General features: G+C 40.8%; 1 protein-coding gene across 1 annotated transcript in view; it reads left to right on the top strand.

Annotated features, from left to right (window-relative positions):
- The window catches only part of itga8 (integrin subunit alpha 8), a 42,311-nt gene extending 25,713 nt beyond the window's left edge, over positions 1 to 16,598 (top strand). Inside the window, exons 18-30 of the mRNA XM_004078103.4 lie at positions 131 to 262; positions 1,326 to 1,393; positions 1,817 to 1,964; positions 2,936 to 3,028; positions 5,039 to 5,118; positions 6,451 to 6,531; positions 11,038 to 11,143; positions 12,226 to 12,384; positions 13,669 to 13,785; positions 13,893 to 14,006; positions 15,128 to 15,229; positions 15,321 to 15,443; positions 15,529 to 16,598. Of these exons, the coding sequence (XP_004078151.1) occupies positions 131 to 262; positions 1,326 to 1,393; positions 1,817 to 1,964; positions 2,936 to 3,028; positions 5,039 to 5,118; positions 6,451 to 6,531; positions 11,038 to 11,143; positions 12,226 to 12,384; positions 13,669 to 13,785; positions 13,893 to 14,006; positions 15,128 to 15,229; positions 15,321 to 15,443; positions 15,529 to 15,618 (1,413 nt within the window). The 3' untranslated portion in view covers positions 15,619 to 16,598. The remainder of the gene's footprint in view (positions 1 to 130; positions 263 to 1,325; positions 1,394 to 1,816; positions 1,965 to 2,935; positions 3,029 to 5,038; positions 5,119 to 6,450; positions 6,532 to 11,037; positions 11,144 to 12,225; positions 12,385 to 13,668; positions 13,786 to 13,892; positions 14,007 to 15,127; positions 15,230 to 15,320; positions 15,444 to 15,528) is intronic.
- The last annotated feature ends 1,109 nt before the right edge of the window (positions 16,599 to 17,707 follow it).

Raw genomic sequence — 17,707 nt, 5'->3', positions numbered from 1 at the left:
CACCCACTGACTAGATACAATTTTGAGGTTGGCAAACTGTTACTGCAACTCTTGAGGGTTGAATTGGCTGTTTGACATAACTACAGTTTTGTTTTTTAAGTTAGAAAAAAAATACTATGTTCTTTTGCAGGAGGACGATGAGTTTAGGGACAAACTCAGTCCCATCTCGCTGGCCCTGAACTACAGTCTGGCTCCACCTGCTCACGACAAAACCCTCCCACCTGTTCTTAACCAGTACAGCAGTACCTTCCTCCAAGATAATGTGAGTTCAAGATTGTGTTAGTTGTTGTGGTGTACCACATACATATGCCATTTGATAATAGGGATATGAAAAAAACCCAAAACAACCTCTAAATCAATTAAAATGAAATAAAAAATGGGACATTACAGAAAGAAAGAGGAGACTGTTTCATCGTATTACTTTTTTTCTTACAAATTCCGGTATCTGTGCAGCTATTTCTGCATTATCTGATGAAATGTTTGACAAAATTGTTGTTAGATAATCATAAGCCATATTTTCATACAGTTTGGAGGTCTAAATTGCAGCACTGAACCATCAATTAGTACTATCAATCTTCAGCTGATTGGCTTTACTTGTAAAAACCTTAAATCTGACAGAAAATATGAAAATAAATCACATAAGAGCGTGACACTTTTCCTGAAATAAAAAACTCACACAAAAAAACATAGCTGTGCTACAAAAAAAACAGCAAATAACTGCATGAATGTAATTCAGACTAATCAATGCAGTAAACAAAATCGCCTGTTGAGAACTAAAAAAATCAATCTTTGGAGCAGCTTCACAATGGGAATGCATTTTCCAAACATGAAGGCCTGATGGAAAGTATGCCCTCCTTTGATTGCTCTGTCACTTCAGGATGTGTTCAAATAAATATTTCAGCCTTTTAAGTTTTCCAGAGCTGAGTTTTGGGTTGCAGTGAGTGATTTTATATTTTTCATTCCACTTCAGAGTTATGTTCACAGACTTCTGAATCATGCAGGATTGCAGTCTTTCATGGAAGCACACTATTTATAGTTTTTAAACAAATGACTATGTTTTTCATGTTTCCATTTGCCTACATGTTATTGTTAACACACCTACAGGTGGGGAGAACCCACAGACAGGAGGCTTTGTTCATATTCTTTGTTAATAGAAACAAATCAGACCTTTGGCCAGAGCTGCCTTAAGTATTTCCTGAACTAAAATGCACAACATCTGCATCTTTGATTGTCTGGCTGTTGAACTTTTGTCTATTTGGGAGTTTGAAATTATAATTAGTGTTCTTAAGACATTTCCTCTCTTCTTGTGCCCCTCTTCCTCTCAGGCCTACATCCTCCTGAACTGCGGTGATGACAATGTTTGCATACCCGATCTCCAGCTCTCTGCCACCATGTAAGTCCAATGCGATCGTAACCTTTGACCCTAATGTGTGCACGGTCAACGTTTCTGGATGCACGCAAAATTATTCTCTAAATAACCAGCAAAGCTTTGAAAGAATGGGGTTTTCCATGTTATAGCCACATGTGCAGGAGTTATTGCAGTCCAGCGTGTGTTTCCTGCTGCATGACTTCTCTATGTCAGCATTACACAAACATCTTCTCATCATCTATATGACGGGCTCACACAGGCACACTCTGAGCCCCTCTGAGCCCCTCTGGGGCTCAGAGGGGCTCTTTTGCATTCCCTGCAGCTGATTATATACAAACACCATTTTAAATGGTCAGAGATAAATTTGCAAAAATCCAAAATCCATTATATTACTGCAACAAAACCACACATTTTTATCATTCTGTTTTGTTCTCTTTTTCAACACAGGGATCGCACAGAGCTGGTGATTGGAGATGACAATCTGGTCATGTTAACGATCACTGCAGTGAACCAAGGAGAAGGAGCTTATGAGACAGAGCTGTTTGCACGGATACCACCAGAGGCTGACTACATCGGAGTGTCTCGCAGAGTGGAGGTAAATTTTCATTTAGTGCTATTTTTTCCAATCTTTAACACTTGTAAATTATTTCTCTAAACCTTTATCAAATATATTTGATATACGGAAAACCCCAAAGAGTGAGACTGCTGTCATTAATTTTTCCCACAATTTTAGGCTGTGACTTCTTGGGTTATTTTTTATCAGACACGGTTTGTGTTTTTTCACATACCTGACATATTTCGGCGGAATCACATCCGCTTTCATCTGCTCACATTTAAATATGTGAGTGGAGATAAAGATGGGCTGGTCCTGCTCTGAGCTGGGTTGGTAACATTACAAACCCTTACTAATCTGAACAGCTCACTGAATGAGGGATTTTTAAGCCTAGGTGGTCACAAACAAACTCCCATGCTGAGTTTTTGTGTTGATCTTAATTCAAAAAGTCTAGTTTTTGTCTCTTGTAAGTTGTTCATTCAGGTTGCAAGTTCTGGCTCTGGAAGGATGGATGGTTCCAATAGAAAATTAAAGACTGAAGCTTTTTCCTTGTTTTCGTTTCCAAGTTCCAAACAAAAAAAGGGGGCTTTCTGAGGCTGCAGTTGTGGCGCAGCGTCACATCCTGATATGTCTCTGCAGCGTGTTTGTTTGCCGTGATTAAGGAAAGACCATCAGCCAAATCTGCTTTGCTGGCAACAGCCCAAAATCTCCTATAACGATTTACAGGCCACATTAGTGAGCGGGGAAACAGATAGGGTCAGCTTGTGCATGCGTGTGTGTTTGTTTGCACGTGTGCGTTTGCTCTAATGAGTGTGTAATAGGGCTGTTTGATAGATGACATTGTTCCTGTCAGGGCATCCATCACTCGACCTCTTTTGTTTCTCCCCTCTTGCTGTTCTCTCAAAAGGAAAAACGATGGCCTCTCATATCCCAGTCTGGTTCTTGTCTTTCACTCCAGCCTTCCATTTGTCCCTTCTTTTCCCTTTTATTTGATCATTGTTCTGTTCCTCCAGTCTGTCTCCATGTTAAACTGTGACTACAAGATGATCAATGAATCCAGGATGGTGGTGTGTGACCTGGGGAACCCGATGGTGACAGGAACAGAGGTGAGTTCTGACGCCGAAAACAGAAGAAGAAAAAAAGGCTGACACTTTTTCATGAAACATTCATGCCTCCACTGCTCTGTAACCCGTCAGGTTTAATTCAGATAGACTGATAGTTTCCAAAGATCGCTGATCATCACCTTGACCTTCAGCCTTTGCACACACACATGATAATAATCCATTTAGCTGCTGCCCGTGACACGTGTAGAAAGGTTTATGAAATAAAGATCAGTCTGACATCAAACTCCACCACTCTGTTGTGTATAGATGTGTGAGCTTGTCTTTCAAAGATGTCACGAGTGGCAGAGAGGTGGAACACAACGTTCTGATAAATCAATTATGTGGTCATGTTTCATAGTTTGGAGGGGGGGGGGGCAGCTTTAAACACCCTTGCATGTATTTCACTCTTGGGAGAGGCGTGTGAAAGAGACTAAGCATGTGCATTTGTGAGCTCCCCACCAGTCCAGATGTTTCCCATATTCAGCCCCCCCTCCAGGCCCAACCACCCCCCCTCATGCTGTTGGACATTCAGGAATTCATGAGCTTATGCCTCCACCGTACCCCCCATGCACGCTCTGCTTCATGAAACAGTCCTGATGGTCTCAGTTCATTCCTTGTGCTGCATCACTGGCAGATCAGACTGATCAATTTATGATTAAGTACTTAATGTGTGGTCTAACTCTGGCGGAGGTTGTGCTGCTGTTGTCTCTATAATTTGAGGAAGAGGTTGGCCTGGCTGCAGCTGCGCAAACGGCTGCAGTTCAGTGATCTTGTGGTTGTTGTCAATTTCATCGTTGAGCAGATGAGGGGATCAGACTGTTTGCATGGATACAGACTCATGAGGGGGAAAAAAATGTTTTCTCGTGATAATGCAATAGTATATCTCGTTATATCACAAGACAAAACGAAAAAATATAAAAAATATGAGCAAGGCAGGGCGTTCTCTACTTGTGCAGTTTCTCGTTCTTAATGTAACATTTAGCTAAATGGAACCACAAATCTAATAAATTGCATCAACGTTATCATGGAAATTGGGATTTATAGAATAAATCATTGCGGTTAACGTGAAAGCCTTTGCTGCGAGTACTTTAGCTTCTGGACAAACCCCTTTTTTTCATTTGTTGTTGGAAAAAAAGACTCATTATTTCACTTCAGCAAAGCTATTTACACTAAAAGGAGAGCTGGGAACCTTCCAAGAAGACACCAGAAGCTATATATTTCATACATTTTAGATGGGTTCATAAGGGTTTTTCTGATCATTTCTTTTAATAAAAATCAATCAAAACCAGCTGCCTTTAACAACAGGACTACAAATATTGCTTTGTTGCTTGACTTCTGTTCTGTGGCCTATCCTCTCCCCTTCCTCCCATCTGTAACAGGAAGCTGGTAGCGATGACTCTGAACGACACATTTGGTGGTTGCTTCTTTAGATCTCCGTTTCCAGTCCCTCTAATGTATCCCATAAAGATAGCTTTACTTTGTAGTCATTCACCCCAGCCTCCCTCCCTCCTTCACCCCCCCATGGGTCTGGCTCTTGAAGCTTCGCTGCAAGTCTGCATGTTGTCATCTACCTCACTGGACCATGAGCTTGACCCGTGTTTTTATTTTTTTTTTTTGCAATACAGCTCATGGCATACGTATATAACATGCACTTATGTTGCTATGTAGACGATGGTGATCTAAACTCTGCACATGTTTTGAGTTTTCCTGGAGGACAGGGGGATTTCAACCAAGCTGAGACAAAAAATGTAGCTGTGGTTTTTAAGTATGTGGCTGTAGTCTGGCTTTTCTCATGTTAAGGAGTTTTAACACAAACAGCATAATGTTTGATATGGTATTATGAATATTAAATTACCAAACAGGATCTGATAGCCAGAGATTTTACGTTGATGTTTTGTGTCACAGATTATGATTGCTTTTAAATGCATCTCATTTCCATGCATTTTTCACTGTCATTCTATCAGTTTTTCATGCTTTTACTGAGTTTTGGGGTTTTCTTTTTTTTCTATCCAGCTGTCTGTTGGTTTGAGGTTTTCGGTCCAAAGGTTGGAAGATTCAGGACCAGAAATCCACTTTGAGCTGCAGATCCACAGGTGACACCCCCCCCCAACACTCATGCTTCCCCCTAAAGCCTTCAGCCTTCACACTTGCAAAGAACTTTTCTTGGGATTTGTAGAAATAGGTCCTGTCTCTCCCGATCCCATTACTGTCTGCGGTCACGTGAAAATAACCGCAGTGATAAAGAAAGACAGATTGCCCAAGGGATCTGCAGGCAGCAGACGGGTTTGACACAAAATGCTTACTGTTTGCTTCATCGCACTTATTTCGAAGACGCAGCTCATGGGCCAGGGGAAACATTTCTCAAGTCAGCTGAACATAGAGAAATTATTTGTAGTCATGGTCTTCACTCAAACTCTGTTACAAACTCATATCAATGGTTTCTACAGCTGAGAGGAATGCAGAGCATTACAGCGTTACTTTTAAACAGAGTGAGCTTTAGTTCTATAGGTAAAAAAACAAGGCAGATCGTTGGACATAAACTGTAATACTTAAATGTGGAAAACACAATAAATATATTTCAATTCTTTTAAAAACATTCCCATTTCTCACCATGTATCCTTGCAAAAAAGCTATAAGCTGCATCTGCTGTAGACTAATGCACAGTTCTTTTTCACAAACAGATTTTCACTTGAATTCAGTTGTAATCCCTTACTGTGAGATGACAAAATTCATTTTTTTGTCACTGATTTCATCCTGATTTTAACTTCTATGTTTAACCAACTATGTTATTTTCAACCAAATCCCCAGCTCCATTTTGGTAAATAAACTTCTAAACAATCATTTTACCACCACATTGTTACACTACGTTTCAAGGATTGCACTATAGCTAGTTTTTCTACATGAAAACTACACAGCATTATACTTGTATCCATCGCGTAGCTTCTGGTGGGAGCTTTCATCTCCTGAGAAGTCCTGTCCTTGCCATAAGTTATACAAGCCTATATAGACAACAGGCGACTGTTGTCTCGTGGTGAGCAACTGCTTGTAGCTAGAAAGTCCCTGACATTCAGCCCTTTTTGATCATCTCTTGTCTTTTTATCAGTGTTGCAGGAATGCAGAGTTCTTGGTAGCATCACTGCCAGTTGTAATAGTTGCCTAAATTTGGCTCTGCTATGTTTCTACTGTCCTGAAAATTCTTTAGTAATTCTCACAATTTCTGCCTTTCAGAAAAATATTTTCCTAATATTGGATTCAATCACAAAGCCTTGAACAGGGATATACTGTTTGTCTTGAAATGCAGTATAAGTCTTTTATTCTAAACATTCATAGTTATTTTAAAGAGGTGAATAAAGCTGTTACAATAGTTGTACTTGATTAAGTGACATTTACTGGTTTGTACTTAAATTCTTGTAATCTCTCCATAGCTCTAATAAAGATAACTCCGACAGCAATTTGATCAGCTTGAGTCTGTCCATTGTCGCCAGAGCGGAGCTGGATTTGCGTGGGTGAGTCTGCTATCTCCATGTTGTGTTGTTTATCACTGTTTCTTACTCTGATTTCAGTTCTTTTTATGCTAAGCTCTTCCCTTTTAGAAATGTTTGAATGTGTGCCATTTTTGGATGTAAAATTTCACAACAACTGTTTTCTAAAAGTAGGTTTGAGTTAATTGTGTCACTATATCGGCGAACTACAATGACATTGTGTTGCTTGGGTGTGGTTTCTCTTGTACACACAAACACAGGAGGACCTGCAATGAGCAGAATCGATACCACATGATTGTGTTGCTTCAACAATGCACAATCTACATTAAAAATGTGCTGTTTGACTTTTAAAATACCAGAAATGTTTCTGGTTTTTATTTTTTTTAAACAGTGAAAATAATTAATGTGTTTTAAAACTCATGGGTCATATTCTAGCCGTGGTTTACATGACTCGATTGTGACCTCAAACTACACATAAATCTGTGTTATGTGTCATTGAAATAGATTGTTATTGAATTACAACAGAGATATGTCTGTGTAAATATAATTTCTGCATAAGATAACATCCTTACTTTCACTTTGTGAGTCTGTTTGAGTGTTTGTGTTACACTTAGCTGTTATTCCAAAAGGGAAAAAAAACACAAATATTAATAAAAGCTAAGTTAAATAAGGTTTAAAGATTTCAGAGCAGAAAATTTTACCTCAAGTGGGATATAATGCATATTTGATTAAAGATAAATGATACTCTATAAAATAAACCTGTGCTAGCATTTATATTTGTGCATTGCTGAGGCAGCATGTAGCAGATGTGACACGCTAAAGCAAATGTCTGAGGCTTATTGTGGTTTTCTCATCCATTCTGTTACCTGGGAAATCTCAAAGTGGTGCATCTACTGGCACCACTTACAAACATATTTTGATTCATTAGTCAAATAAATGTTTGGGTCAAACTATAAACTGAAGTTATATAGGATAAACAGTGTATATAGCTCTAAAATCCTAAATAAGATTATAGTGAACATATCAATGGAAGAAGAACATGGTTGTTAAAAAATAAAATGCTTCTAAGTTGACCTCTCTCAGGTGGTCTGCCTGAGCCAACACAGCTGCATTTCTCAAGACATCAGCCTAAAACAGCATCTCTACCTATTAGCATATGTTTTTGATTCACTATGGAGCCATAAATGTTGCTATGCCACACCTGGCAATGAGATCTTCCCCCGTTCAATCTAATTTCATTTTTTCTTCTCTTTCTCTTTCGGCTTTTCCCATCAGGGGTCGCCACAGCGAATCATCCTTTTCCACCTCACTCTATCATGGACATCTTCTACCCTAACATTAGCCAACTTCATGTCCTCTGTTAAGACATCCATGTATCTCCTCTTTGGCCGTCCTCTTGCCCTCCTGCCAGGCAGCTCCATCTCCAACATCCTTCTACCAATATATCCACTATCCCTCCTCTGAACATGTCCAAACCATCTCAGTCTGGCTTCTCTGACTTTGTCGCTAACACAGGCAACATGAGCCGTCCCTCTGATGTACTCGTTCCTTATCCTGTCTAACCTGGTCACTCCTAAGGAGAACCTCAACATCTTCATCTCCGCTACCTCCATCTCAGCCTCTTGTCTCTGTCTCACTGCTACCGTCTCTAACCCATAGAGCAGAGCTGGTCTCACCACTGTCTTGTACACCTTTCCTTTGAGTCTTGCTGGCACTCTTCTGTCACACAACACTCCTGACACTTTCCTCCAACCGCTCCAACCTGCCTGCACTCGCCTCTTCACCTCTTTTCCACACTCCCCATCACACTGAACTGTTGACCCCAAGTACTTAAACTCCTGCACCTTCTTCACCTCAGCCCCCTGTAACCTAACGCTTCTACCTTGATCCCTCTCGTTCAGACACATGTATTCTGTCTTACTACGACTGACCTTCATGCCTCTTCTTTCCAGAGCAAACCTCCACCTCTCTAGCTGTTCCTCCACCTGCTCTCTACTCTCACTGCAAATTACAATGTCATCCGCAAACATCATTGTCCAGGGAGATTCCTGTCTTACCTCATCTGTCAGCCTGTCCATCAGCATAGCAAACAAAAAGGGACTCAAAGCTGATCCTTGGTGTAGTCCCACCTCCACCTTGAACTCCTCTGTCTGACCTACAGCACATCTCACCACCGTCATACTTCTCTCATACATGTCCTGAACTACTCTGACATACTTCTCTGCCACTCCAGACGACCTCATACAGTACCACAGCTCCTCCCTCGGCACCCTGTCATACGCCTTCTCTAAATCTACGAACACACAATGCAGCTCCTTCTGACCTTCTCTGTACTTTTCCATCAACATTCTCAAAGCAAAAATGGCATCAGTGGTGCTCTTACGGGGCATGAAACCATACTGCTGCTCACAGATCTCCACCTTCTTCCTAAGCCTGGCTTCCACTACTCTTTCCCACAGCTTCATTGTGTGGCTCATCAACTTTATTCCTCTATAGTTGCTGCAGTTCTGCGTGTCACCCTTGTTCTTAAAGATCGGAACCAGAACGCTTCTCCTCCATTCCTCAGGCATCTTCTCACTCTCTAAAATCCTATTGAACAACCTTGTTAGAAATTCCACTGCTGTCTCTCCTAGGCACTTCCATACCTCCACAGGAACGTCATCAGGACCAACGGCCTTTCCGCTCTTCATCCTTTTCAGAGCCTTCCTAACCTCATCCTTTCCAATCTCTGCTACTTCCTGCTCCACAACAACCACATCTTCCTCCCTTCTTTCCCTGTCATTTTCCACGTTCATCAGCTCCTCAAAATACTCCTTCCATCTTTTCTGTACACTCTCCTGGGTTGTTAGCACCTTTCCATCTCTGTCCTTAATCACCCTTATCTGTTGCACGTCCTTCCCATCTCTGTCTCTCTGTCTGGCTAGCCTGTACAAGTCCTTCTCTCCTTCCTTTGTGTCTAACCTGTCATATAGCTCATCGTAAGCCTTCTGTTTGGCCTTTGCCACCTCTCTCTTCACTCTACGCTGCGCTTCCTTGTACTCCTGTCTACCTTCCTCAGTCCTTTCTACATCCCACTTCCTTTTAGCCAACCTCTTCCTCTGGACGCATTCCTGTACTTCCTCATTCCACCACCAAGTCTCTTTACCGTCTTTCCTCTTTCCAGATGACACACCTAGCACCTTCCTACCTGTTTCCCTGATAATTTCTGCTGTAGTTTCCCAGTCATCTGGAAGCTCATCCTGACCACCCAGACCCTGTCTCAACTTCTGCCTAAATTCCTCACAAGTTTCTTCATTCTGTAGCTTCCACCACTTGGTCTTCTTTTCTGTTTTCCCTCTCTTCTTCTTCCTGACCTCCAGAGTCATCTTACACACCACCATGCGGTGCTGTCTGGCTACACTCTCTCCTACCACCACTTTGCAGTCAATAACCTCTCTCAAATGACCTCGTCTACATAGGATGTAGTCCACCTGGGTACTCCTACCTCCACTTCTGTATGTCACTCTATGTTCCTCTCTCTTCTGGAAGTAAGTGTTGACTACAGCCATTTCCATCCTCTTCGCAAAGTCCACCACCATCTGTCCCTCCAGATTCCTTTCCTTCACACCAAACCTGCCCATCACCTCCTCATCACCTCTATTGCCCTCACCAACATGCCCATTAAAGTCTGCTCCAATAACAACTCTCTCTCCTCTGGGGAAACTCTGTATGACCTCATCCAACTCACTCCAGAATCTCTCCTTCACTTCTAACTCACAGCCAACCTGTGGCGCATACCCACTGACTACATTCACCATCACCCCTTCGATTTCTAACTTTAAGCTCATCATCCTGTCTGAGACTCTTTTCACCTCTAGAACACTGTTTACAAACTCCCCCTTCAGAATCACTCCTACCCCGTTTCTCTTCCTATCAACACCATAATAGAACAGTTTGTATCCTCCTCCAATACTACGTGCCTTGCTGCCCTTCCACCTTGTCTCCTGCACACACAGTACATCTACCTTCCTTCTCTCCATCATGTCTGCCAGCTCTCTGCCTTTCCCTGTCATTGTGCCAACGTTAAGAGTCCCTATTCTCAAACCTATGTTCCTGCCTTTTCCCTTCTCTCTCTGGCCACGGGCCCTTCTGCCTCCCCTCTTTCTTCGACCAACAGTAGTCAAATTTCCACCGACACCCTGTAGGTTAACAGCATCGGTGGCGGTCGTTGTTAACCCGGGCCTCGACCGATCCGGTATGTCTAAAGTGTTGTGGATGATTCGCATGGTTATTTTGGCAATTTTTACGCCGGATGCCCTTCCTGACGCAACCCTCTCTATTTATCCGGGCTTGGGACCGGCACAGAGGCAACTGGCTTGCAACCCCTGTGGCTAGATTAATCTAATTTCATTTTTTGATTGTTTCAAAATCCTACTTCTTATGTGAAATTGTCATGACTTAATAACAAGTCAAGATTTGTAACAATTTAACACTTTCATTGAAATCTTTCTCATGTGCTATGATCATGAAAGCTACTTTTGCGTCTGTCAGGGTGTCTCACCCTTCTCAGGTGGTGCTGCCGTTCCCAAACTGGGAACCTAAGGAGAAGCCTGTCAAAGAGGATGACGTTGGGCCACAAGTGACACACATTTATGAGGTACAAATAAAGCATTTCTGCTCATTGGCTTAATTAGGGTAAGTTAAGTTAAGGTAAGGTCAACTTTATTGTCCTCAGTGAGGGAATTTGTTCTGGGCCACAGAGCTACTTAACTGTATAACATCATTTACACATCATGTACATACAGTGAGAATAATAAAAGTACATAAAACAAATGTATAATAAATAATAAAAAACTGGAGTATACAGAATTTCCCCCAGACCTGACCCACACAGGTCCAACACGTATGATAAAATATCTAATTGAAACCATAAAACCACACGTGCTGAAAATACTTTCAGTATAATACATTATCAATTCACCAAAAAAAACACTCTAAATTAATCTACAACAAAAGACAAGAACATAAAGTAAAACAAAGTGTTGCAGATGTGCTTAAGAGAAAACAGAGCGCACTAAGAATTAATTACTGAGATGCACAGACAGCTCAGTCAGAGGATGGAGCCTGCAGACAAACCGGCGACAGTTTACAGTAGGTGACAGGTCATGTGTGTGTACTGTACATGTGATTTCATTTGGCTTTAAATAAGGGACAGCTTCCCTGAACCGGAGTGCAGTGTCTGGCCCGACCTGCAGCTGATAATGATTTTGGTCTGTGGTTCTCTTCCCCAGCGAGCAGCTGGTTCCAGTTAGAGAGGACAGAGTTTTGTGCTCTCTCGGAATTCCAGCCCTGCAGCAGCAGCAGGATCATGTCCTGTTTGGATGACTGTGTTAATGACGCAGCCTGCATGTGTGCGGAGGGTGTATCTGCGTGCGTGTGAAGGAGAGATGGGATTAAAGGAGGATTCCTCCAATTGATGGTTCATTTAGACTCATAATTCATTCATCCTAGTTCTGATGCTGTATGATTACTCTGGTAATGATGTAGCTTTTACTAGTTTTACATTTCAGCCTCTAGAGGCTGAAGGCTCCATTACTGTCATCTTCACAAAATCGCAGGTGGTCTGTGTCATCATCCCACAGTTGTGATAACCTCATTATGGCCTGGGTCATACGAGACCCACTGATCAGACCAAGGAGAGCAACGTCCTGACAGCTCTGCTCTTCTCTCGTTTTCCAGCTTCACAACTACGGTCCCAGCAGTATTGGTGAAGCAGAGCTTCAGGTCGGCTGGCCTTCCCGTTTCCGTGATGAGAACCTGCTGTATGCCATGGAGATTCAAACTGACGGCCCAATTAGCTGCAGGACAAACACCAGCCTGAACCCACTTGGGTTGCAGGTAACTTGACAGCACACATGTTTTTATACTTAGACACACATGGAGAAAAACATTAACATACTACTCACTCTAACCTAACATATTTCTCATACACCTGCCTGCTATCAAAACCTTCAATCTGCAGGAATTTCGGACATCTATTTTTGCGAGCTGTTAATTCTATCATCAGTTTCTCCGTCATTTAGATCCACTTATTTAAAACATAATTGCAGGAATTGTTCAAACATAATTATGCCATGGTTTTTGCCAGCTGGCTCCAGAGAAAGGAGGACTATTACAAGCAGAGCTGGAGGAGCTTTTCATTATCTATGACATCATCTGCATAGCAATTTCTAAAACGTGCAAACATTTCAGAAATATTTTTTTTTTTTATCATCCTAATGCCCCTTGACAAATTGTGTCACTATTGTTTGCTGGAGTTTTTTCAGATCCTCCTGCAGGTGTCTGATGTTGACTGGAAAAGAAATCAGTTATGCAATTCTGTTAATTCAACAGTTTTTGAAGCTCTTCATTTGAACATTTTAAGTGTAGTACTGCAAAATCAATCACTATATTGGAAACAGGTGTATAAGTTTCTGTTTGTCACTTCCTGTGAATCTGCAAGTAAAAGAATTGTTGCTGTGCCTCTAAAATAAGGTGAATTAGGAGGAAAAAGCAGCTATTGTCCCCATGTTCTTGGCTTTTTGAAAGATTTAAATGAAATTACAAATCATGTTTAATCTGGTCCACATCCACATTCCCCTAAGGAGAAACAAGAAAACTGCTCTCTGTGTGTCATCTGACTCGAGGACACTCAGGTAATTTCCTTCTGCTTGGGTTATCTGTTTTCCTTTGTCTGCCAGCACGAAGATATGGCAGAAAACAAACCTCCTTGAACCCACCAAAAAAAAAGAAAGAAATGAACTGATCAGATTAGAAAATTCCTTGTCATTTTTAAATCTGCAGATTATCTGTTCGTTATGAAAATCTGCAAATATCTTCAAAGCTTCTGGCAAAGTTGCACAATGTCCCACACAGATCTTGGCAAATACAGTCAATATGTGGTGATCACTGTGTTCCGATGTAAAACAATCATCCTCAGCACATGTTGTTCAGACAACAAAACTGTCATGCTGTTTGTTTTAGCCCCCCTTCGTTGCCAAACTTTTTGCTCTCCCAGCAAATCCATCTCCTAAAACTGGACTAAGAAATATTTATGCTGGGATCACTCATATAAAAATAGATGCAGAACTACACTGCAATATAAAGTGTTGATCATTTGCTATTCCTTTTATCATCTACCAGATTTCAGCTCTCCAGGACACACCTGAACTGTTGGGTTTCCTAAAAAACTCCAGTGCTCCCACTCACCGCCACAAACGATCTGTCAGCACAGCTGAGAGCTACAGCAGCAAGACTTTGGTGAGCCCCACACACATGTGCATTTCCCAAGAAAAAACCCGCTAGAGCACATGTTCATTAAGGAGTCACAGCTGCTTGATGTCTTTCTTCCTTCTTTTCCCATACAGAACTGCACCAACATCTCCTGTCTCAGGATCATGTGTGTGGTTGGCCGGTTGGACCGTGGCCAGAGTGCAGTGGTTAGGATCCGATCAAGACTGTGGGCACATACTTTTCTCCAGGTGAGTCTTTTTTTTCTTTCTTGTTGATTTTTATTTAAGCTGTCATTTGTTTTTGTTTTTTTCTAACCATTGTATGGTGTTTGGGTCTGTAAGACCTGTTTTCAGGTTTCATCAAAAGAAATATGAAACAAAAAATATGTTTCCATCTTGGCACACTTGAAATTCTGTAAAACACAGTTTTAATGACCATTTACTGTGCACTCTTCCGTGAATTTATATTACATTGAGGGTGTTACAAAAAGGGTGAAAAGTAAATGTCCTGTTTATCTTCACTCTGTGTTCCTTTTCTCTGGGGTTACTGATAGTATTTTCTGCCCCTCCTGCTCCCACACAAAGTTGCAACATCATTGAAAATGTACCTCCCAGCATCATCTGCTCTTACATTCCTGTACATTTGACCCTCTCTTATGTGGGAACCAATCTTTCTGGTCTCATACCCTATCCCACCTGCAAATTAGGGATCTAAGACTACAAATAAGGTGTTGCCATTGTGGTTCCTTATCACAACTGCTCAAGATGATAAAAAGATTATGTCCTGGGAGGGTCTTGGAATTGATTTTAGAGAGGCTTCTGATGATGATGAAGATGATGATGATGATGAAGGGGATCCAGAGAGTAGAGATCACATTTCGGAAAAAGACCGTGACTTTGAAGAAGAGGATGAGGTTGAACACCAGTTATTACCAAAAATAAAGATGAGCAGCCTGTCGGCACCCAACATCAGGACACGTCCATCCACAGCCAGCAATAGGACCAGAGAAAGCGCACCATATAGCAAATAAAGAAATATGAAATCAGGGTTCAAATGCACATTATTTCAAGATTAACAACAGTAAAGGACACATTTCAGCCATGTTAACTGTTCATATATATGACTTGTAATTGGGATTAAGTAAACATCTATTGAGGATTTTACATAAAATTGTTTAATTGTCTTTTGAAAACACAAAACTCTTGCAGGACCAGATCCATGAACACTGCCTTAATAACAAAAATACCAACACTAAACAAGGGTTAAATCAAAATGTTTTTTTTTTACTGAACATCTAATGGTTTTAATATCATGCGGGCAGTTATTAAAGCAAAATAAAGTAATGGAAATGTCATCCTTTCTCTGGAAGCGGCGGAACGATCCCTACATACTTAATTCTACTGTGTCCTTCATGGTCATATCAGTACCTTATCGCAGCCAACCTTCAACCTTGCCCCATCGCAGAACCTCTGTAAGTAACAGAGAAAACTTTCTACAGTTTGTTCTAAATCCTAAATAAAGAGGACAAAATTGATTTAAATAATGTTTATTTTTTTCTGTAGATGGGAACCCTGGTTCTGTGGGGGACTCCTGATGTGTCATTCGCTGTCCCACTTTGGGTTATCATTCTAGCCATACTGCTGGGGCTTCTGGTGTTGGCCATTCTGACGTTAGCAATGTGGAAGGTATACTTTTTCTGCTTGTTACAAACTGTTTTTCTTTATTCATTTAAATATTTAATACTTTAACTGGTTGATTCAAATCCTCCAGTGTGGTTTTTTCGACCGGGCGCGGCCACCAGCAGATGACGACATTTCTGACCAGGAGAAGCTGACATCCGATCAAGCAGGGGACGCCTAAGACAACCTCTGACCATACTTGGCTGGATGCTTTAGGTTTGGGAGGGATGTGCACCTTCTGAATGACTGAAATCAGATCTGGGATCTGCCTTATTGGAGTCTCCACAACCAGGAGCTTCCCTGCCTTGTCACGAACAAAATGAAGCAAAGACTGCAGCACCACATGGACTGGGACCACAACAATCATGTTAGCAGCAGAGGCAAAACGTCAGTTCAAATCACACGCTATTTATCCATTGCGATAAAGCTGAAGACAGGCTGGATTTTGTCACTTTTTTAAACGTTTCTCCTTCATTTGCAACACACATAGAGAATTGATTGCTTTCAGAGTGTGTATTGTGTATGTATATGCCTGAAAGTTAGAGTGCAAGTACTGTATGTGTTCATTAGGTGCCTTCTGCCTCAACCTCCATCAGATGAATTTGATCTCAGTTTCCGTATAACCAGGACATGAAGAACCACACAGAAATGCTGTAAGATAAAGCCTCATGTTTGATCAACAAAGGCACAAAGTCTAAAGGAAATATTTATGAATGTATGTGCAATATTTGGGTGTTGTTAATCTGAAGCTCGTTGTTACACTGGCACTATTTTATGAGAGCTTCAGTGTTTATGTATATTATGTAAGTGGACTGATTGTTATATTAGATGATTAATATTTCTGAAAAAAACAAGCAATTTTAGGACAAATTGAAGCCATATGAAAAAAAACATTGAAAAAATAGAATAAATCAATCAAGAATTAAATATCTTACATAATTGGTGTTTCATTTTTACAATAAATGATTATTTTTTTTACAGCTGAAGCTTTAAGCTGCTTCTCAAAGGTGTGCATGTTTTTGTTTGTTTATGAGTTGTTGTTTTGTTTTTTTCAGTTTTATTATTTCATGCACAGACAGATGAAGATGGTGGGTCACCCTGAAATTAAAACCAGTATTTCATGTGAAATTAAGGTCAGAATAAAGTGTTGCTTCATCAAAATAATAGACATATTTTTTTTATTTTAAAATATGGGCATCGCAGATGTCAAGGCTGGGTTTTCTTGTACAAAATATCTAAAGTAGCAAATAATTCGCCTACCTAAGTTTTAGAATCAACATTATATTACCTCAGAGAAAGGACCATTGCTCCCCCAAGTGGTTTAAAGTTCAAATAAAACAAAATTGCATCTGCAGAGTGAGTGTGCATTAGGGAGGGCAGCGCCGTTTTGTGGCCTCGCACCACACAACAGTCTGCACTGGTTTAACCCTTGTGCTATCCTAGTCACTTTAACCCTTGTGTTATCCTAGGCACTTTAACATTGGGAGTTGGGTCATCTAGACCCACTAGACAGTGCGCTGAACCTTTTTTCTTCAATGATTTGTGATCTTCACTGGTTTCCATGGATTACATGAAATCTTTCCACCTTTGTCCACCTTTGTCATGGTAGGGATAACACGTCAATGTAAGGGTGGGGTAATAGGATAGCACAAGGGTTAAAAGCATCTTCCTATACTTTTGGTGTTTACTATTGCGAGCTGTCAGATTTTTATTGAAGATAGTCTAATTACTTTGCTGAACAGACTCCAAAAGCACCCTGGGGAGTTTATTGCTTTGTAACTTGTAAAGGTGTTCAAAAGGTGTTCCTGTTTTTTGAGTTTAAATAATTTTTCCCTGTCAATCGTTTTCATTGGAAAATAATGCATTTTCCTTGTTCATTTTTTGTTTTGTTAAATTTAGCTCTCAGTGTCCCTCAAAAGTGTGGGCTCTTGAATCAATTATGAATTATTTGAAAGATAGAAAGAAAACTGGAAAATTGGAGGTGAAAGAAAGAGATGATATCAAATTACCTCAAAATCCAGAAATAATAACATCCATGTGTCCACTTGCAGGCAGAGTGTTGACAGGCCAGACACAGGAAAAAGAAAAAGCAGGGCAATGCTTGTCTCCATGTCAAAAGAAAGCTTGGTCGTGATGAAGCTGCAAAACCCTGTGCAGATTTCAAGTCGCTAAAAACCTTAAAATTACTTTAACCTTTACTTGCAAAACACACCTGTTACAATTACATTGTTAAGTATTTATGCTGCAAAACGAAGATCTGCAATTTTGAG

The sequence above is a fragment of the Oryzias latipes genome, chromosome 16 (genome assembly GCF_002234675.1).
Source record: "Oryzias latipes chromosome 16, ASM223467v1".
Taxonomy (NCBI): domain Eukaryota; kingdom Metazoa; phylum Chordata; class Actinopteri; order Beloniformes; family Adrianichthyidae; genus Oryzias; species Oryzias latipes.
Note: the sequence above shows the minus strand (reverse complement) of the source record. Positions and strands in the feature narration are given on the sequence as shown.